At 39.2% G+C, this 22,354-nt stretch overlaps 1 protein-coding gene across 1 annotated transcript; it reads left to right on the top strand.

Annotated features, from left to right (window-relative positions):
• Window positions 1-8,234: 8,234 nt before the first annotated feature.
• UBXN2B (UBX domain protein 2B) lies at window positions 8,235-21,978 on the top strand. The gene is given in 10 exon segments (XM_040080364.1): window positions 8,235-8,360; window positions 10,970-11,070; window positions 12,559-12,630; window positions 14,147-14,306; window positions 15,831-15,908; window positions 17,235-17,344; window positions 17,826-17,963; window positions 18,096-18,183; window positions 18,185-18,261; window positions 20,338-21,978. Coding segments are annotated over 10 exon segments (1,113 nt in total). The 3' UTR covers window positions 20,501-21,978.
• Window positions 21,979-22,354: the final 376 nt, after the last annotated feature.

Genomic DNA, 22,354 nt, shown 5'->3' with positions numbered 1-22,354 from the left:
TTTTAATAATGTAGTTCTGCTAATGTTGCTTTTCAGTGCTGTAGCAACCAGCAGCTTTTCCGTAATTCCTGGTGAATGGGAGAATATCCAGAATCACCAGGGTGCACACAGTCCAACCTGGGACCACTTTTACCTTACTCTTTCCCTAGCTCTACTACAATTTGTTAATATGATTGCACCTCATAGTTTAAAATGTAGTGCCACAGCAAGGCACATAACAAGAGAGTGTCTTGACTCTGGTGAGGGACTTTACTAGGGGGAAGAAACTTGGGAGAACCTCAAGAGTATTTTCCTAGTTATCTGCAGGGAAAACCACGGCAGCAGGGACTGGCAGAACCACCTAATACCCTCCCCCTCTTACAGCTGAGATTCTCACTCAAGGGATTTGTTGACTGCAGTGCCAAGTATTGTCCAGCTGACATGTGATGAGGCAGGGCTTTGGTTTCAACAATATTTGTCCCTAAAACTATTTTGAGGAAAACCAGCAAATTTTGAATCTGTCTAAATATCTATGAGCATATTATTAATTGGGATACTCCAAATCTTCTAAGCTACTTATTTGGAAATTCAAGCTACTTCAAGTTATCTAAACTAAATAATGAAGAAATATTTTTTTTTAAAAAAGTGACGTATATAATTTTGTTCATGAATATATTTCAAGATTTTAATTTTTCATTCCAATTTGAGCAAGGGCTAAACCTGATATTAAAAAAGGAAATTAATGGAAGAAAAACATTTTACTTCCAAAAATAAGTTGCAGTTGGCTCACTAGCTCCTCTGGTTTACAGAACCCTGCAAACATCAATCTACCTATTTATGCCACAACAAGTGACCTTTCCTGAACTCCTCTGCTTTTGCTTTGTACAGAGCACTTCAAAGACTCAGTGGAGATGTCTCTTTTTCCAGGATTCTTTCTTTATAGACATTTTTCAGGTGATGTCTTTTTCCAAAGTTCACATGCACTGAAATGGCACAGGTGGTGTTCATCATCTCTCAGCTTGCAAGGTGTGGCAGGTTCTGGGACTCCACCATGGGCTGCCCCCACTAATGCAGATTAATGGGAGGGTGATTTGTAGATTCAGATTTCTATCATTTATCTCTAAGAGCCTAGAAGATGCTGCTGTTGCTGTGAAGTAGCATCCAACAGCTGTCTCTTGTTATTCACCTCCTTTAATTCTTCCTTCCCTCCTCATTGCTTTCATTTACTCTTTCAGCAATGAGGGAAGATTAAAGAACTGCCAAAGATGAGAAATGCAAAATTCAGAAATGAAAGGAAATGCTGCATGGACAGGATGCCTGTAGATGACTTTCTAGAGCTTGCATTGATTTAAGGGTCAGAAGCTTAACTGAATGAGGATGAAGTATTGCCCACATTCCCAGGTACATTCTTAATTTCCTTCTCAAAAAAAAACAAAAAAAAAAAATCAGGTCAAACTGTGTTCTAAGATGTAACAAAGGATAAACGAAACTAAAACCAAAAGGAAAAGCATTCCTTAGGGTCAAGAACACTGTTGAATGTGGGGATTTTTTACTAGATGTGTCTTTCTGAGCATTACTCTGCAACTAGGATCTTTCTTTAAATAGAAAAACAACAACAAAAAAGACAGAATTGCAGGGCTTTCCAAAAGGACTGGGGACTTAATCCAATATTATAACACTCAGTGCAAGTAATGGGAAAGTAAGCATGAGAACTGTGTAATTCTACTTACAAGAAACAGAGTTTTAACAAATCCATGCACTGCAATTACCGCTAGCAAATTAAACAAAACAATATTTCCTGGGATTAAATTCCTTAGAATGTGTTACCTGAACTTTAACTGATGTTTCCTAAAATTTCACCTTTACTTATGGTGAAGTTCTGCTCTGACAGACATGAGGAGAAAAAAATCAAGGACAACTGATGCTTTCCCCAAGAGGGAAGTGTAACCATGGAACACTTGTGTTAAGAGGACTCTGTGGTGAAATACATTTTTCTTTGAATAAGTTAGAGGGTAAATGATCCCATTTCAGATAAGAAGTTGAAGTGGTAGGGACATTATTCTATGCAGAGACTATGTCTCTACAAATTATTTTTCAAGTGCCTGCCATATAATGCAGCATTTCAGGCATGTCTCTTTATATTTGCAGTAATACAAAGGTATTCATGCAGGTGAGAAGTATATTGAAGTAAAGAAACCATCTCAACTTGACCTATAGTTCACCAGTAGCATTTTGCCAAAACTTCTGAGAATTTCCATGACAGCCATGTAGCATGTTTTTAATCTGCTTGCCTGAACCAGCGGAGGAACAGAATGCTGTATATTTTTTGTTCTCTGTGCATATAGAACTTAGACTTGTGTGGCATTGGTATAGAGCTACATCTCTTAGCTTTCACAGCAATAAGATGTCAATATTTAAAATTAGAAAGCGATGTGGTAATGGTATCAGCTGGAAGGAAAAGTTTTGAAATGTTGGTTTTAAAGCAGATCCCACCGATCCTGCTTGCTTGTTATATCAGCACCATCTGCTGGTACCTCTCATCTTTTCCATTGTAATGCTGGCAGGGAGTTTTCCCTTAACATTTCATTTAAGCTCTAAAAACATTTGGGAAGACATTAGAAAGAAAGATTATTGTTTCCTAAACTCTTTGAAGACCCCACCGAACAATTTATACTGATGCTATTTCATCTAAGGAGAAGAGAAAAGGAAGTTTATCCTAAATCTTAATTTAGACAAACCTTGCTCTGAAACCATTAGAAAGGATACAGGGAGTTGACTCCTGGTTTGCATAATTTTTTCACATCCTATCTAGCTCATCATATTTTTGCAACTGAAAAAAAATAAATTAATCAGCACAGTGAATGATTCTGAACAGATTTGTACACACACTAACTGTGGTGTCATTTCTAAGGGAGGATTAATCTCATCTAACACAGATACATCCAGGACTATGTTTCCAACCCAGCTGAGTGTACCTTCTATTTTTAGCTGAAAAAAATATAACTTTTTTTTTTTTTTTTTGCTATTTTGAACCCAGATTCTACTTTCTTTTTGCTAGATAGCCAAATCTACCAAATAGATGCCCAAGTGAAGTGGAGATATCTTATTCATGCATTGGAAAAGGGAAACATAAGGGATAATGAAGTCTGTTCATTCTTCTGAGAGCCAGCCATACATTCACTTCTGGACAAGACTCAGCAGATTATGTCCATGATCCAAGTGAGGGGTCAAAATAAGTATCTAAGACACATGGCAGGGGAGATGGGCCATGGCAGTGCAAGGATACTGGGGACACAAAAATGCTAATGGCACTTAGAGAGGTTCTAAAATGGCCTTAGGGAGGACAGAAAAGAAGAAGCTGATATTTTGGCTTGGAACTAGAGAGGGATATAACGGGAGGAGATATACAGGGGGAAATAGAAATAAGGAATGCAGGATAAAGATTTGTAGGTATTTGGTTTCCTTAGTTCTGTTGAACTGTTTAATATGTCTATTTTTCCAGCTTCCCCCACAACGGAAGTAGTGGAAGGTCTTTTGCAGACCTCCGCTTGTAGGCTTGCTCTCACATCGATGTAAATATGTCCTCAATGCTTTTCCTCATCAAGAAGCTTTCCTACTGCAGTCTCATAAGTCTGGTTTGCAGCAGTTGCTTCACTACAGACCAATTGTCAAACCTCTGAAACCTTCATCTTTGTACTGTCTCTGCACCCATTAGTTCCCCTGACAGAGGCCAGGGCATGGCTACTGGAGCATCAAAATGAAATAAACATACATTAGCACTGGCAGAATGAATTTAAATATCCTGATTTACAGAGCATCTGCAGGAAAAGCAGAAAGGCTTGATCTCCAAATAGCCTTAAAAATACAATAAAATATCTACTTTAGTATTTATTTCACATGTGCTGTACGTGGAAAGTTTGTCTGATATCCTTAAAGACCTCTGTTTCCTCCTGCGTGTTCTTGAACCCTTTGCTCACACAGTGTGAACTCCAAGGTTAAGGTTGTCAGGGATCCTAATGACTTGTACTTTCTTTTCAAAGGTATTGAAGTGATCAGCCTCATTTGTCCACTGCAACTGCAAGCAGTTCAGTTCTGCTCTTGTATGTTACAACTGAAGCCATAGTTTTGGAGTAGTTTGTTTTGTTTTGATTTTGTTTGTTTGCTTGTGTTTTTCTCATCTCTTAATCTTTAATTTTATTCTACTGTTTAGGCTTTGACAGAAAACTTTGCCACATGCAATTCTTGTCAAGTAAAAGCCAAATACCTGTCATTTATAGATCTCATAACTGAATGGTACATTATTAAATCTTATCATCATCTAGATAAATATAACCAGCCAAAACCAAAATGCCGTCCCTGATGAAACATTTGGAGACAACCAAAGTGAGCAGGGAAATGAAGACACCATTGCTTTTTTGCAGTTATTGTAATATAAAGTTTGTAACAAAATCCAATACAAATTGCAGAGTTAGGCCAAAGTAATTCTAGGCTGAAATGATGATGAAATAGCAGAACATTAGACCTCAACAGCACTGAAAGGCCTATTTTAACATACAGAGTTAAAGAACTGTTGTGCTTCAGAAATACGTGTAGGTTTTGAACAGACTATCTTCTATGTGTTTTGGTGTTTGGTGGTGATTTTATTTTTTTAATACAAATATGAATCTCTCAGCCCCTAAGAAATTTCCTTTAATTTATCATACAATGTTATCAGCTGCAAAACAGCAGGTACTTTGTGACCATAGGCCATGACAACCCATTGTGTTCACCCCAAGCCTTTTCTTGTTCCTAAATTATTTTCTGTGGGAAATTTCCCTCTAACACAGTTTACTTCACATCCACAAAGCACAGATGCCCTCTCCCTTATTGCATTTCCCCCCTTCCAGCACAAGCTTCATGGGACTGAAGCTCATGGAGAAGCAATAGCATCAGGGAATTCCCTGCTGCACACTAGTCACAAAACCAGTTTTAAAGAACTATGTATTTTTGGCAAAAAATAAGCAAATTAATTTAAATACAAATGCTATGTCAGCCCTTACTCATTTGCTTCTTGGGTAAGAGAAACAACTTCTCTAATCAAGAAAATATTATAGTTCATTGGGGTTTCAGAAGTGTATTTAAAAGTTTTTTGTCTTACTCATCTGCATTCTCCACACTCTAGCGTGGAGAATTTGGTCTCTTTATATGTACTTTTTATTTATTATATTATTTTTACTTGTGTTTTTGTGTTTGTTTCTGGACAGCACCGACACTGCAGTGAAATTTTGGGGGGAAAAAAAAAAACAAAAAAAAAACCCACAACAAAAAACTTGACTGCCAAAAAGAAGATTGTAAATGCTGCTAGTTTTAGTCTTGAGGAGGAAAATATCTAGAATAGTTGAAGCAAAAAAGAAAAATACAGCACCAAATTTAATTAAAGAACTAGAGCTGCCAGGCAGTAATTAACAGTTTTAAATCTATAGCTGTGTGAGAAAACATTGGTCACAAGAATAATGTTATGCAAATTAAAATGGATGCTTAGGTTGCACAAATTTAAACTTCCAGATATCTGTGACAATATAAATTTCACTGAGAAAATAATTATGTGCTGATCTATATTCAGGTGATCTCTTGAAATGTTGTTGACAGCCTCAAGCAGAGGAGGCAATCACAGAGAAAGACAGGAATAATGCCAATGTTTAGGGGAGATATGCCTGTCAAAATATGGAACACTGAATTATAAAAAACTGATTTTATAATAAAGTTATTTGGCTTTTAAAGTGATTACAGTTTAGACATCCTCTCTGCTAATTCAGTCTGCATCACCACAGGACATTTTGACTTAGACAGCAGCTGCACACCATGTAGCTACCCAAGGAAGGCTGAATGAAATAACATAACTAAAGCTTTGTGCTTGGCATAGTCCTCATATGAATGCTTCAAGTACAGGAGCCAGCTGAGGGAAGATCCTATTTCTATTCAGATTCCTTTTTTTTTTTCCCTAAATCAAGCAAAGAGTTCTTTGCAAGCATACATCATCAGCATATAAAGTTCAGAATGTGGGAGCTGCATAAAGTGTATTATATATGCAATGTTACATAAATACCGATGTCACCGAGACACACAACGCAGTCACACGCAGACAAGAGATTTTCGCAGAGGTCCTTCCAATCCAGCTCCCAGCTAAGAGAGCCACGAGAAGAGATATCCTTTGTTTATTTTTTACTTTTTATACATTTGTGGGTCTGGCAGAAGATTGGCTTTTTGGGATTTCCACCCCTCAGCCTCAGTGGCCAGACCAATTGTCAGTTACAATTGTTTTCAGGTTAGAAATATGCAAACAAAGGACAGAGAATGAAAAACAAAGGATTTGTTTATGTTACACCTGTGGGAAAGGTAGAAAACTGCTCTTAATATTGTACAATAACTAAAAAGATCTGACTCCACTCAAGAAAATCAAACGGCTCAGAAAAACCAGGGTAACATACCTATACATAGAATATATCTCCTCAGTGATACTATTCTTCTTTGTCAAGCACACAATATAGTTCTGTAGGGGGGGGGGGGAAAAAAAAAAAGCGCTAACCATTCAAATCTACATACTCCATAAGAACAATTTTGTCACCAGTGTAGAGACCAGTGTCACCATCGACCCTTGAGATGGATCTGGGTACAGGATCATGTTTTCTCCTTTGCTGTTTGTGGGCTGGTACAGACTGTTCTGCCTGCATTCTCACTGAGAGTTCGGCTGACTATGAAAGCATGAAGTGCACAGTTTACCAGTCCCGCTTAAACAGTTCTGTGAGATCCCAGCTCCATTTGCCACCATTGCCAGGGCTTCTGGACTGTAATCCAGTGTCAACAGGGTCTAGAGAGATTGATTAGAAAGCAGCAGGTGTTTGAGCTGAGCAACCATAGAGAAAACTGAGGATGGTTAGCTGACTATTCCAGCTACAGATTCACAGCACTGCAGTTCAGCTTTCCGGTCACAGTCAAGAGTTCTTCATCCTGTCTAGGCTGGAGTTAATTTTCCATTAATGCTGTGTTTTGGATTTGTGACTGAAAACCAGTGTTGGTAACACAATGGCGCTTAGACTATTTCTGAGCAGGGCTTACAGAGCATCAAAGCCTTTTCTGCTTCTTACCCTTGCTCCACCAGGGAGCAGGCTGGAGGTACACAAGGCGTTAGGAAGGCGCACAGACAGAACTGCTGACCCCGAATGCCTGCAGGGACACCCCATAAAGTATGGCATCATGCTAAGTTTTAAGGAAAATGAACTGTTTTAAGGAAAAGAGAAGACAATCCCAAGACGAAAGGTCTGTCTGGACAAGAGCTACCAGGAGTGAAGTCAGCAGAACGGAGCAGTGACTGGGGGAAAGAGAAGGATCCAGAGAAGGGCAACGAAGCTGCTGAAGAGTCTGGAGCAGAGTCTTCCTTTACACTGAAGAAAAGAACTCCCATCATAAGGGATGACCTTATGACTCTCTACAACTCCCTGACAGGAGGTTGTAGTCAGGTGGGAGTCGGCTACTTCTCCCCAGCAACAGGATGAGACAACATAGTCTTAAGCTGAGCTGTGGGAGGTTTAAGTCGGACATTAGGAAGAATTTCTTCACAGAAAGGAAAATAAGACATTGGAACGGGCTGCCCAGGGAGGTGGGGGTGTCACTGTCCCTGGAGGTGCTTAAGGGCGGGCTGGATGTGACACTCTGTGCCGTGGTCTAGCCGACGTGGTGTTTGGTCACAGGTTGGACTAGACGATTTCAGAGCTCTGTTCCAGCCTATTTGATTCTGTGTAGGTAATTCCGCCAGCGGGTGACCGCAACCACCAGCTCTTTGACCGCCGGCTCAAAACGGACCCCAGACTCAAATGGAGGGAGTAACTGCACCTGCAGACTAAGTAGCAAGAGAAGCAAGACACACAACCAGCAAGCAGGGCTTTCAGTACTGACAGACAAGGTACGCAATTCGCCACGAAAGAATGCTGACGGCTTTGTTTGCTGAGGTGCATAAGCCCGGTACAGCTCTGCAGATCGGGGCGCCGCCCTTCAGCGGCCTCGGGCCGGCACGGTGAGCACGGGGCACGGAGGGCACGGGCGGCGGGGCACAGTGAGCACGGGGCACGGAAGGCACGGGCGGCGGGGCACGGCGGCACGGTGAGCACGGCACGGGCGGCACGGCACGGGCGGCACGGCACGGCCCCTCCCGTTGCCATGGCGGCCGCCCCAGCGGCGCTGGCCCCGCCCCGCCCGGCCCTCGCCGCCGCCTCCACAAGATGGCGGACGGCGGGGCAGCGCCCGCGCAGCCGGACGGGGATGTGCCCGCGGCTCCGGCCGCCGGCGGCCGCAGGGATCGGCAGCCCCGGAGCGGCGGCCGCCCGCCCAGCGCCCGGGATCTGCAGGTGAGAGGGCGGAGGTGCCGCCCTGCTCTCGGGGCGGGGCGGGGCCGTGCCGGGCCGGGCGGAGCAGCGCGTCCCCTCGGGGGAGCCCCAGGCCTTCCCTCGGGCCGCCCCCGAGGGGAGCAGGCGGTGTGTGAGTCCCTCACCGGGGCTGCCCCGACGAGCCCTCTGAGCCCAGTCGGCTTTTCTTCCTTCAGCTCCCACGCCCCTTTTGAGGCTGGGAAGGGGAGGACGGCTCTGGAAGAGCGCCAGGCCCTTTAGGAAACGGCGTGTGCTCAGCTCTCCAGGGAACGGCGAGGACTCTCCCGGCTCTTCACTAGTTGGGTTTTAAATGTCCTTGAAGTTACTGCAGTGCCATTGCATTTCCTGATTATTTGATAGGAACGTCTTGTCCCTTATGAAAATGTCAGTCTCTACAGATGTGGTGTAAGACTAAGAACAAGATCTTTTCCCAGGTATATATCAGTCAAGGGAAATACAGGTTGGATATTAGGAAAAAAGTTTTTCACGGAAAGAGTGATAAAGTATTGAAATAGTCTGCCCGGGGAGGTGGTGGAGTCACTGTCCCTGGACGTGTTTAAATAAAGACTGGATGTGGCACTCAGTGCCGTGATCTAGTTGAGGTGTTAGGGCATGGGTTGGACTCAATGATCTTGAAGGTCTCTTCCAGCCTAATCATTCTGTGATTCTGTGATATGGGAAAAGTATAGTGTGATCACAAATGTAATCCAGTATTGGTACTTAAATGCTTAATTACAAACCCTTTTAGCAGTATTCCTTTTTTTTTGCATGTGACTTGACACTTCATGAAGGTTCAAAATCTTTTAGCAAGAAATTGATTGGAAAACAGGTGAAACTTAGTAACTGAAACTGCCCCTGATCAATTTAATTATACATAATAATCAAAGAAAGGTGGGTATAGTTTGTTTTGGGGTTTTTTTGGTTAATATTTGGAATTTTCATAGTTTCCTCTTAAGATTAATTTTGCTGCAATCATAGGATGTTTTGAGTTGGAAGGTATCTTAAAGATCATCTGGTTCCAGCCCTTATGCCTTGGACAGGGACACCTTCCACTAGACCAGGTTGCTCAGAGCCCCATTCATCCTGCCCGTGAACTCCCAGGGATGGGGCATCTACAGCTTCTCTGGAAAATCTCTTCTGATGCCTCTCTGCCCTCTGAGTAAAGAATTTCTTCCTTCTCCCCTCTTGTAGTTCAAAACCATTATGCCTTGTGCTATCACTACCTGCCCGTGTAAAAAGTCGCTGTCCCTCTTTTTTCTGAGCCCCCTTTAAGTACAGTTCTCTTCTCCAGTGTTATACTGTTGTGTTATTCTCCGGGATTGCTTTATTATTGTTACAGTATGCAACAGTCATAAAGCCTGTGTTAATACCTTTGGTTCATAAGGTCTCAGTCAGCTGAAGCAGAGTGGCATTTTGGCCAGGTACTTACCAATAGTGTTAAACCCTGAGGAAGCATCTTCTGGGTCTGTACTTGATTTGTGGTGCCACAGTACGAGATGGGGTACGAGGAAAGCACAGAAGCCTGGCCATGCCCTTCTGTGCTTCTCAGCATCCCTCAGTCCTTGGATTAGGGATGGTATGGGGTATGTTGTCTATGACTTACCCATATGCTTTATGTATCTGAAAGGTATTTTCTTCTATCCTCAGACGGAATAGAGGTCTTCAGCAGGTTGTTTTTTGCGGGGGCTCTCTTTTCTTAATTTAATTTTCTTAATGGATATAATTCCTCATTTTTTCTTTTTCCCTGCAGAAAATACCTCATAATATTATAAAAACAACAACAAAAAAAATCATATGGGATTAATATCCTGTGTTCCTAGTGGTGTGTTTTCAAGGACAGATGATGTTTCATTTTATTTTAATGTGTATCCCCTGTACATAAAACTGTAATGAAATTGTAGCTAAAATGTAGACAAAATGTTAATATAAGTCGAGTAGTGTGAGCAGAGTGATTGGGGACAAAACTAAGGATGATTTGACAAAGTAGAGTCGTGTTCAGGACAAAAGAAAGATTGCTGAAATGACACTGCAGGTCCCTTGCATAACTTTCTAAGAATGAACTTGCCAGTAATAAGGCAGCATTTTGGGAATCTTTGTGAAACAGTTGTTGGGGCTTGTGCAGGTATTTGTGGAGCGATGCCTTGAATTCAAGCCAGCAAGGCTGAATTTGTTCTTCATCCATCTTCCTATTTGAATTATGTTTTTTACATTTCTATGTAAAATGTTTGTAAAATTTATTACTTTTTTCTATCAGAGTGTTAGGTTGCTGCTTTATTTCACTTTGTTACCGTCAATGAGCTGATGCTTGATATCTCTGTGTGTATTTACTTTCATGATTGAATCTAATACAGGTTTTATGGAAACCAAAGGACAGCAGAGTACAAATTCCAAGTCATAACTGCATTTAAGCATTGTGTTGTTCGGTTCTATCCCATAAAGCACAGAGGAAGTTAAATTTTAGTTGGGATTCCTCATATTGATGTTTCTTATTTTCTGGAGAGCTGCATATTTCACATTAATTTTTGTCTGATTTCTATTCTATATGTAGTTCTAGAGTTACAGACTTAAAAAAAGAGTTCTGTTTCCTACAGCTGGCCTTGGCAGAGTTGTATGAAGATGAAGCTAAAAGACAGTCATTATGTTCTGACAAGGCAAAAGCTACAAAGATCAGTAACCCAAAGGCATCACAGAGGTAAGATGTGTTTTGTTTTTCAGAAATGTGTGGATAGTTGTTTTATTAGCTCACAAAACTTTGTCATTCCTGCTTGATCCCCTCCTTGCATTAAAAGCAATCTACAGCAATTCATAACCGGAAATTGTGAATCCCTGCAATAACGCATCATCTGTCTTCTCAGAATGCTTTTAAAATTTATTTAGGAGCCTTTTTACCAATTCATATTCCAGGTGCTTCAAGCAAAATGCTGTGTTGCTCTCTTTTTACACAGATGCAATTTGGAAATGTGCTGTATCAGAAAATTACTGCAGTTCTTTGCTTCTTCAAATTTCAGTAAACCCGCAGCTTGTGTGAAACTTGGCAAGTGAGATTCTTTCAGTGTTTATTTATGGCAGTGCCTGATGAGGCAAATAGTCATTCTAAAAATTATTGGTAGGTTCCTTAGGTTCCTATGGGGTGACAGAAATGAGAAGGGCTTCTTAATGAATTTTTCTTTGGTTGGACAGGCGGAAGGAAAGACGCATATCTGTATTCAGTCCAGCTCTTGCTAAAGCACTGCTAAACTGCAGTGTTTGCTGTTCACATAACATTTGAAAATTCAGCATAGTCTTGGATTTTTTTTTTTTATAAAATATCTTGCCAGTTTTTAATTAATTTTAATAAAATAATTTTAAAAAGAAATATTTATAAAACTTCCGACAGTGATGCCATAACAAGTCTTGTATGTGGCTTGCTATGAATCACTGCTGCCAGTATGGATCTCTGTGTTAAAGGAGGTCAAGCAACAGAAAAGATCTTAGTCATCAGTTATGCTTCAAGTTCACTGCAAATGCAGATCTCTTCAGGAAGAGAGTTTAGCAGAGTATGTGACACTTGGAAGTGTGAGGGTTTTGAGGGTTTTTTTTGTTTCGTTCAGTGAAACCACCTAAGCTGACTAACCAGCTACATAGAACTTAAGTTTACAAACAAATAAAGCAAACAGCTCCATTTAGCAATTCATCTCATGAAGTTATAACTTCCCAGTCCCAACCAAAGGAGAAGCTGCAATACCATATTTCAAATACTTCAGTGTGATAGCTGGGAAATGCTTTTTATTTGTTGGCATTCACACCGGAATCTGTGTGAGAAGGAAGAGATGAATTAGTAGACTTCAGTTGGCTCTCAGATGAGAGCAGTGCATTAATTGCATGGAAGCAGTGCTGTTCTATACTAGAAAAAAAATAGTTCAGTTGGAAGAGACCTATAATGAACATCCAGATGAACTGTTAATGCAAAATGACTCTGCCATACGTGTGCCCTTTCCTGCTTGTTCACTGAGAAGCCTTCATGGCTGTGTACTTCAGCAAAAAAACCTCAAACCAAAAACCAAGCAACCAAACGAAACCCCAAAAACCAGAAAACACAACTTGATATTCTTTGTTTTTAAAAAAGAATTCATTTTAGAAGTTAGATAACAAAGTTGATGTGCCAGTCATCTTCAAATGTTTTCTTTTATTCTCTTGGCAGTCTTAAACTGGATTCTCTTAAAAGGTTGAGAAAACCAGAGAGAAGCATGAGCGATGACAAAGAAAACCAAAGGTATTTTTAAAACAAAACAAAAAAGTAATATAACAATTGTGAAAGTTAATTGAGGTTTGTGTCACATTCACACTTTGCTCCCTTGTGTTCTTTCAAAATGCACATGAGCTAGGTCTGTCCTGCAAAGATCTAAGGGACTTTACCACAGTGTTGGCTGTACACTGTTGTTGTAAAATTATATTTAGCAGAATCTGGCTGGAGTGATGTAGGACCTGTAGATTCCTTAACCTGTATAGTCGTAAAGGTTGTAACTTACACTTGTACTCAAAAACTTTTTTGTTTTTCTGAATACCCTGAATTGTTCTGTGTATCTATTGCTCAAATATTTGGGTACTTCCTTTTTTTTTGAATACATTCTGACAAGAATTCCTGTTTCATATCCTTACCACTAGCATTCTTTTCATTTTAATAATTAAACATTTTCCATATAAATGGTAGTTGGGGTAATAAACACAGATTTATATACAAAGCAGACATGTTACTCAGGGATTAATAATTATGTGGTATTATAAAAACAGTATGACTATGCAATACGCTCATACCAAATACTCTCTTCTGGTAATTGTAAACTATGATGGAGTCAACACATTGTGCAGGCATTGGTCTGAGAGACAGTTTCACATGGATTAATTGATTTACCTTACTCCAGATGGTTAAGTGTAAAAGTTGAGGAAATGGAAAGCAGTTATTAGTTATTAACACTTCCTGTAATCAAAGGCAAGGCATTCAGGTTTGCCAGATTTTGATTTATATACATATTTTTTTACAGCATCTATTCCAATAGTATTTAGAGATTGTAGTGCCTTGCTCAAGATAATTCTCGAGGAATATCTTGATCGTCATCATCAAACAGATAAAGCTTTGAACAGAATTATTTGTAGTTTAATATTTTGTCTTCAAGAGCTAGTAATGGTGCTGTGAAAGAAAAAACCCAACAAATTAGCTTTCACAACAGCTTCTGCAGGTTTTAAAATCCCTTGAAAGTTTAATTATATTTATTAAAAAATTTCCATTTCTGATACTGTTGAGAATGGAAGTATGCTGGATCTTTGAGTTAGAACATCAAACTGTGGCACTGTTCAGGTTTTCCAAGAACAGTTTTATACTTGTTCTGCAAAGGTGGTGTTAGCTGTGAATTTATATTTTATTCAATCCAGGCACAGTCCCGTGCAGGACACCCCTGGGGAAATGAGTCTTTCTGGGTGTAGGTGACAGCCATAAAGATGCCCAGCTCCATCAGGACTGTGTTCACTTAAAACTTATGGCCTTGCTCTCTGATCTTTGGGATTTGTTCCAGAAGGTGCTTTGGTTCTTTGTTAGTCAAATGTCTTTGGTATAGTGCTGCTTGGATTGTTAAGAAGGTCAGAACCAAGTGAAACATTTATCAGAGTGAAAAGGTGTTGTGCCAAATTTCTCTCTTTGTTCGTTGAATTTTTTTTTCTTCTGATGTAAATAGAAGAATTGTGCTTGTTGTTTAAAGCATTGTTGCTTATTATTGTGCATTACTATTCTAAAGATTTTATTCAGGTGACTCAGAATATACAGGATTACAGGTTTCTGAAGCTTCTAGTAATCCAAGTAAAATTGTTGCTGAACTCTTCAAGGAAGCAAAAGAGCATGGGGCTGTCCCGTTAGATGAAGCCTCGAGAGCATCTGGTGATTTCAGTAAAGCCAAGGTAAAAGTTAAGAAATATGTTGATCTCTCTTTACGTTTGTGTCTCTGAAATTCATCAAACTACTACAGGAGAGCAAGTGCCTCTTTCTGTGATTTGCAAATAGCTGATTTGCTCAACACAGTTTTATATTGTCTGTGTTCAAACAGATTGCTCCAGAAAATAAAGAGAAATAACCACACAGTTTCAAAGGAAATCATTAGAAATCATCATCAAGTGGAATTACATGCTTTGGTTTTAATTGCAATTGATTAAGTAAGAAACCAGACTAATTTTGCATCCCAAATCTTACCTGTAGAATTGCTCCTAGAAGGTTGTGGTCAACAGTTCAGTGTCCAGATGGGGGTTGGTGACAAGGTACCCATAGAGGGACCAGTGCTGTTTAATGTCTTCATCAGTAACACAGACAGTGGGGTCGAGTGCACCCTCAGCAGGTCTGCAGGTGACACCAGGCTGAGTGGTGCTTTTGACATGCCTGAGGTCTTGGATGCCATCCAGAGGGAGCTGCACAAGCTTAAGAAGTGGGCTAACGGGAACCTCATGAGGTCAACAATGCCACATGCAGGATCCTGCATCTGTATCAGGGCAACCCCCAGTATCAGTCCAGACTGGAGGATGAAGGGATCGAGAGCAATTCTGGGGAAGGACTTGGTGGATGAGAAGTTGGACATGACCCAGCAATGTGCGCTCACAGCCCAGAAAGCCAAATGTGTCCTGGGCTGCATCATAAGAAGTGTGGGCACCAGGGGGATGAAGGGGATGCTGCCCCTCTACTCCACTCTGGTGAGAGCCCACCTGGAGCGCTTCATCCAGCTTTGGAATCCCCAGCACAAGAAGAACATGGACCTGTTAGAGTGAGTCCAGAGGAAAGCCACAAAAAAAAAAAAAAAAAAAAAAAAAAAAAAAAAAAAAAAAAAAAAAAAAAAAAAAAAAAAATCAGAATCAGAGGGTGGAGCGCCTCTCCTATGAGAGAGTTGGGATTGTTCAGCCTGGAGGAGACAAGGGTCTGGGAAGACCTTATTGCAGCCTTCCAGTACTTAAAGGGGGCCTACAAGAAAGATGGGGATAGACTTTTTAGCTTGCCCTGTTTTGGTAGGACAAGGAGTAAAGGTTTTAAACTAAAGGAGGGTAGATTCACACTAGATAAAAGGGAGGCATTTTTTACAATGAGTGTGGTAAAACACTGGAACAGGTTGCTTAGGTAGCTGGTACATGCTGCATTCCTGGAAACATCCAAGTTTATAACCTTTAAAGGTCTCTTCCAACCTGAAGTATTCTATGATTCTTATGTTTGAAAAAGCATACAAAACAGAAGCTAAAATGTGTCACAAAGCTTGCTTAGCCTGACTGTGGCTGCTAGATGTAATTTACCACTTAGAACATACATGTTAGAACAGGATTTGCTTTTTATCACAGAAGCAAGCTTGTGGGTGGCTTTTTTTTTCTTTTTTTTTTTGTACACCTAGGTAAGACTTTTAATAAACTGTTTCACATAATTATGTTATCTTTTCTTTGTATTTTTTTCAGTCATTTTCTGGTGGTGGATACAGATTGGGTGACTCATCACAAAAGCACTCTGAATACATATATGGAGAAAATCAGGATGTAAGTAAAATTCATATCAGAAAACAGAACCTCCATCAGAGGCCTGCTTAATCATGTTTACAGCTTGAAATGCCAGTATTACTGTAACTGTCTATGAGGGGAAAAAAAAATACTAGCTACATGTTCAGAAAAATTTTTGAAGTTTCTGAAGAGATGTTTATTGGTTACCCCTAAGGCCTTCATTATGGAACTGTCAGATGTAAATTACTTGAAAATTCTTAGCACACCTCCTTTTCAGTTACTTTCCACCAGGCGTTGTCCTGGATTCTCTTAGCTGTGCTAACTTTTAAATCCTTTTAGTAATTGATTCTTGTTGTGGCTTGCAAAGCAGCCCATCTCAAACTGGAGGGCATGGATGTATTCTAGGGAAGGTGAAGCAGCAGGTTAGAGGCCTTTCTTTCCTATCACTTAAAAAGCAGAATGTGAAGGAGAAGGTGGGGAGAAACAAAGTTCTCTGCACTTTGCTATTTTTGTGAATGACTAAAGCAAATTTTCAGCTTGTCTAGAAACAAATACGAAGCCCAAAGTATGTGGTTCTGGCTAGGGGGTGCTGTCATGCCACACAAGGAGCTGCTGTCTTCCACTCTTCAGTAATCCTTCTACTCCAAGTAACAGCCAGCTGTGCCCAGCCAGATTCTTGTTGGAGTGGGCTTTCCATAACTGGGAGCATAAATAGTTTTCTAAGGGAAGGCCAGTTATAATGGCCGGAGAGGCTTAGTTTTGCTGGATGGCAAAGCACTTGGAAGAGAGGTGCAGGTCTTGAAGCTGGAAGACCCCGGCTGGACCTTTCATGTAGGATGTAGCAAAATAAGAAGGGAGCAGAGGAGTCTGGTTTCCAGGATTCTTAGCATATGAACTAAATGGTACTACTTTCAGCTTTGTTGGAGCTCAGTATGTAATAATTTGAGGAAAGTATAGGTTTTGCTGTAACTGATGTATCAGCAGTAGTTTGTAATTTTATAGGTTTTTTCTTAATTTCTCATAAAAATGTTTACTGCTTTTGAAATAATTGGACACCTGTGAAGATCACTAGACCCTACTGTAGCGTACTTTATGTCATAGATAGCAGATCTAGAATTTCTTTTTCCTGAGGAAGGAGAGTGGTTAGAGGAAGATAAGTCTATAACTATTGGCCTTTTTTCAAAAATAGTATGACAATGACAGTTACAGTGCAATGTATTGTTCTTATTGTTCATTCGCCTTCTTGTTTGTGGTCTTGTACAGAATCTGCTTAGTATAGATTCAAAATTTCTATAACTTGTCTGTATGAAATTGTACTGCCTTATTGTCTTTCTTCACTTTTTTTTCCCTTGTTTTGCTTCATAGGTTCAAATTTTGCTGAAACTGTGGAGGAACGGATTCAGTTTAGATGACGGCGAGTTGAGATCCTATTCAGATCCAACAAATGCTCAGTTTCTTGAGTCTGTTAAAAGAGGGTAAGTTGAAATGACAACTTTTTTCAGGTGTGTCTTTGAAGTGAAGGTAAAGAAAAATCCTTTCTCCACACACTTATTAAAAGCTCCAGACTTTTTCTTTGCCTGAACTCATAAAATATAGTCTGTATCTGTCACCAGATGCATGGGGCACTTAAAAATTTGGAATACATTGGTTCCTTTGGTGGTTTAACTCTGAATGGTACTTGTTACAACAGCTTTTATATTCATATTTTTTTCCTAGCTCATTCTGTGATTCAGCTGACAGTATGTTGTAGGTTTTGACTGTTAGTTCACTGATTTTTTTTTTTTTTCCTTCTTTTAGGATGAAATCAATTCATAAAACAATTTAATGTGACTTTCAAAGTATACATAATATTAATATTCACTCATACTGTGTGTGTACTTTTTGGATGATTTCTTTTTGCAGTTCAGAATGTAATTGAAAGTGTAATTATTGTAATGTATTATTTTTGTAATTAAGGGAAATTCCTTTGGAACTTCAGCGACTTGTTCATGGTGGCCAGGTAAATTTGGATATGGAAGATCACCAAGAACAGGAGTATGTGAAGCCCAGACTGCGATTCAAAGCTTTCAGTGGTGAAGGGCAAAAACTTGGAAGGTGAAAAAAGCCAGATCTCTTCTGTGCTCTGTATTCATATGCTGTTTCATTCCTGTGACTGAAAATATCAGACTACTTTGTCATGATTCCCTTAGTAACATCTGCTTTGGCTTTTTTTTTCCAATCCTATAGCCTTACACCAGAAATAGTCAGCACACCTTCTTCACCAGAGGAGGAGGGAGAAATTCCATTCTTAATGCAACCTGTTCTGATTGATGATTTCCATGCCAGCAACTAAAATTCAAATCAGATTAGCAGATGGAAGCCGGTTAATACAAGATTTAATCAAACACCACAGGTAATTTATTCTACATCAACGCAGGTAACAGTATAACTATTTCAATAAGTTTGGGCTTTGTCATTAAATTAGTCCCCGCGAAGACATCAAAAGGGGGAAATACCAGCCTTACTGGAATGTATAGTTCTGTGTCACTTTCATTACATAGATACATGGTAAACTGGCTGTCAAAAATTCTGTACTTGGAAACAGTATCTTTGATAACTGCAACTTCTGTACAAACTTTTATAACCAATTATGTCCTTTGATTTTTTTTTAAGGACTCCATACAAGTCGTAACTGTTCCCAGGACAACTGAAATGTGTATAGCTCCACTCTGTTGTCATGCCAGCCCTGGGTCCTCCCTGGGAGGACCGGGTGGATGACTTGGGAAACACTCTGAAGGCACTTTATTGCAAAGTGTACAGTTATAGAATCAATTGGGAATATAGTCCACACTATGGGCAGAGAAATCCTATGGTCCATAATCAGAATTTCAGCTTTCTATGTTGTTATACTCAAGGTTTGTGACAAAACATGACACTGGCTGTAGGTGTAGACTGCAGCCCATGTGCGGAAGGCTATATAGATTCTTCATGCTCGTTTGAATTCCAGCATGTGAGTTGGACCATAATACTGAGAACCAACTTCAGTTTTGGATGGTCATCTCCTAAGAATTGGCAATGTATAAACTTGGTGGAGGTTTTAGATTTGTTAGTAGCTTTGCTGATTAGAGCTTGGCACCAATTTTATTGACGTTGGGGCAGTGCCACATACGGTGTTGGCTGACCCCATTTGTTTGCCTTAGAGTTTATGTTAGTGCAAGGTTCTGCAAAGCTCTGCTCTCCAGTGCTGAGAGATTTTTGAGCAGAGGGCAGAGATTTGGGCAGCAGTTCCACCCATACTTAAGCACTTTTAAAGCCAGCCTTAATTTGAAATCTGCACAATTGTGTTAGAAACATCGCTGCAGCTTGAATCCCGTGGAGATGGTGTTTCCCTTTTTTTCCTTCTGGCTCAGAATAAGGCCACAAGTGTAGCTTTCTTTACCTGACAGTATACACAGACCACAGTGAGGAAATTTTAGCTGCGATGCCAGTAGGGAGGTAGATGCCAGCAGTATTTTTTTTATAGTTTAGACCTGATGATATATCTGAGAGTACATGGCCCAGATCCCTTTCTTCATGAATCTGCTGAGAAGTGGCTGAGACCAAACCAATGGGGCTTTTTGGGCAGCCTCTGTAGTTGAGTTGTGTGTTCTTCTGTCTGCATGGAAGAGTAGAAGTGGTAACCCTGCAGTAACATCTCTAACCAACCTAGATTGTATTAACAGAAGCTTGTTTAATTATTATTAACTTTTTCTTGACTGTGAATCTTTATGGTTATCTATATATGGTCAAAATCAGCTGCTAAAGTGCATTGCTTATGTCATAGGCCCTTGAAGACTGGTAGAAAGCTGAAATCCCTGCTTGTTTGGCTACAGTAAATTTTCCAAGTTACTAATTACAAAAGTTCTTCACAGATTTATTCTCAGCTTGATGTCTTAATAGAAAAACCCTCAAATTTCAGGATTTTATCTCTATAATACTATTTTTTTATCCATATCTACAAAATTAAATTATTCTTGTTATACTATTTATGTGACTGTTTTATTAACTATTGTTCAGAAAATCACTGCCAAGTGAAAGTAGGGGAAACTTCTTGCTATTGAACTGCATTAATAATTCATATCTGCTTTCTCTTCACTGTGACCGTATGTTTTAAGATTCTTTATTCCATTAATAATTTCCCCTTTTTGGAATAAACTAATTAATAATGAAACTTTGAACAGTGATTCAGTCTGTTACAAATTTTGTTTCTGTTATTTTAGAAAACAAGCAACATTCCCTATAATTTTTCAGGGTTTTTTTTTAATGCAAGAACCAAAAATAAGAGGCTACAATCATTAGCCGTCTGTATCAAAGAGAAATGTGAAATCCGGAACTTACTTTGGGGTTTAGTCTGCTTGGTGGTTTTGTGTTTCTCTGGTCATCTTAATGTTCAGGAGATGTTTGTCAGATGGAATCATACAGAGTTTTCATGTCCATTTCCTTTTCACAGGATTAAGCATATTCGAGATTTCATTATCCAGTCCCGTCCAGCTTTTGCAACAACGGATTTTGTTCTTGTGACTACCTTTCCAAATAAAGAACTAACAGATGAAAGCCTGACACTACAGGAAGCAGATATACTTAACACTGTGATTCTTCAGCAATTAAAGTAATCTTGTGGTTGTTGTACAATATAGGGACCCTGCAGTACTGTCATACAATATGTTTCCAACAGATGAAAGAAAGGAGATATCAGTGTCTTTTTATTTCCTCTTTTCCAGGGATCATATTTTTGGATTTCATGTCTTCCAGCTATAACATATCTAACTTTTTTATTTTAATTTCTCAACATTATTCAGCCTTTTTTCAGTGTTAAAATTAAGGTTCTGTATGTTAGTATGTTTCAAACTACATCTTATACTAAGTGTGAAACGAGATAGGATTTTGTGACTCATTGTTTTGAGGGGGGTGGGGAAAGGAGCGTTTTTCTGAAGGGGACAGTATCTTTCATACAGTTGGTAAGATTTGCACTATGGAAATGTTCTATGCTGCATTGACAAACAGCCATTGGAAAACTTAGACTAGGTTATGTTTACCTTGCAAACTGTATTAATATTAAGGTGTTCTTTTAAATAGGTTTACAGATAATTAATGCCCTAATATAATTTTTGTATGTTCTATTTGTAGCGTTTCATGGTGTAGTATAATATTTATATTCTAGTTTTTATGTCATTTTTCTTGTATTGTTGCTTATATGAATTCAAGAGATGCAAACCTCAGCTGTTGCAGACTATAATAGAATGTTCTTATTTGTATTCTAGTTGTACTGCTTGTGATGAAAATAAATATGAATTTTTTTCTTCTTGAAAGTTAGAGAAATGTGAGAGACCACTGTCATCTGGGAAAATTATGTGATTTAGAGGAGAACTGTTGTCATTTTGAATCTGAATATGCAGCTGGACCCTGTGCAGCGATGTGATTCTTTAAGCAGTTACTTAAAAAACCCCAAACAAAAATACACTGAGATGCACAAACTCAGAACTTGTCTACTTTTGTGCATGCAAGTGACAGTATAAACATGTTAATTGGTATTTTTGATCTGAATTTCAGTTCTTTATATTTGGAATTCTGGCCAAAGGCATTTTGTAATATTTACTAGGGTTTTGGTTGTGCTGCTTTCACTGTGCATGTTTGGAAGCTGTATAATTAAACCTCTTCATCTTTGAAATTATATATTTTTTAAAAAAACTTGCCCCAACAGTGTAGTAAGCAGGTAAGAGTCTTATGTTGGGGGAAACTGGCTGCTCTGCTTTAGTAGTATGCAGATTTTTAGTAATTTTGGATTTATATCAGATGAGTGGATCACACTCTGAAGGAGAGTAGTGGGCTGTATCTCTTGTACCAATATGTGTTAAAAATTGCTATTTTCCATGTTTATTTTGTTCTGAAAATATCAATACTTGTTTATTTACGTTAGGGTTATAATTGTTTAGTATATTCTTACGTTTTTACCTCAAAGTAGATACTTGACTGGGTAGATTTTAAACATGCAGTTGTATTTGAAGTATTTTGTTTTGCAGTCTGAATATCTGCATGATTTTAATCATAATTTATTTCATGTGCTAAGTAATTAAAGTTTTATGTTTAAGATTGCAGACATGATTTCTTGTGTTATTCCAAATTTATTCCAAGCTGTGATAAAGTGGTGATTGTGATGTGTGCCAAATATTTAAGCCTAAACATAAGGGAATTGTCATGTACTATGCTTATATTTAATATACAATATACTAACAATTTTCTGTATATAAATGTGCAAGGCCAAAGTCTGTGATATTGATTTTGGGCTGTCTGTGGTTTGGGCATATTTCCGTTCAGAACAGGTAAAGTTACATTGCTTATTACTTCCAAGGACCATTGTTAATTAAACAGTGACGTGTGAAGAAAAGGGGTTAACTAAATTGTTGAGTTTTTCCCGTCTTATGCAAAAACCTACAACTATATATTAGCACAGTCTCTTTTTTTCAAAC

The sequence above is a fragment of the Hirundo rustica genome, chromosome 1, assembly GCF_015227805.2.
Source record: "Hirundo rustica isolate bHirRus1 chromosome 1, bHirRus1.pri.v3, whole genome shotgun sequence".
In the NCBI taxonomy this organism is placed as follows: Eukaryota; Metazoa; Chordata; class Aves; order Passeriformes; family Hirundinidae; genus Hirundo; species Hirundo rustica.
This window is presented reverse-complemented; position numbering and strand designations above follow the sequence as displayed.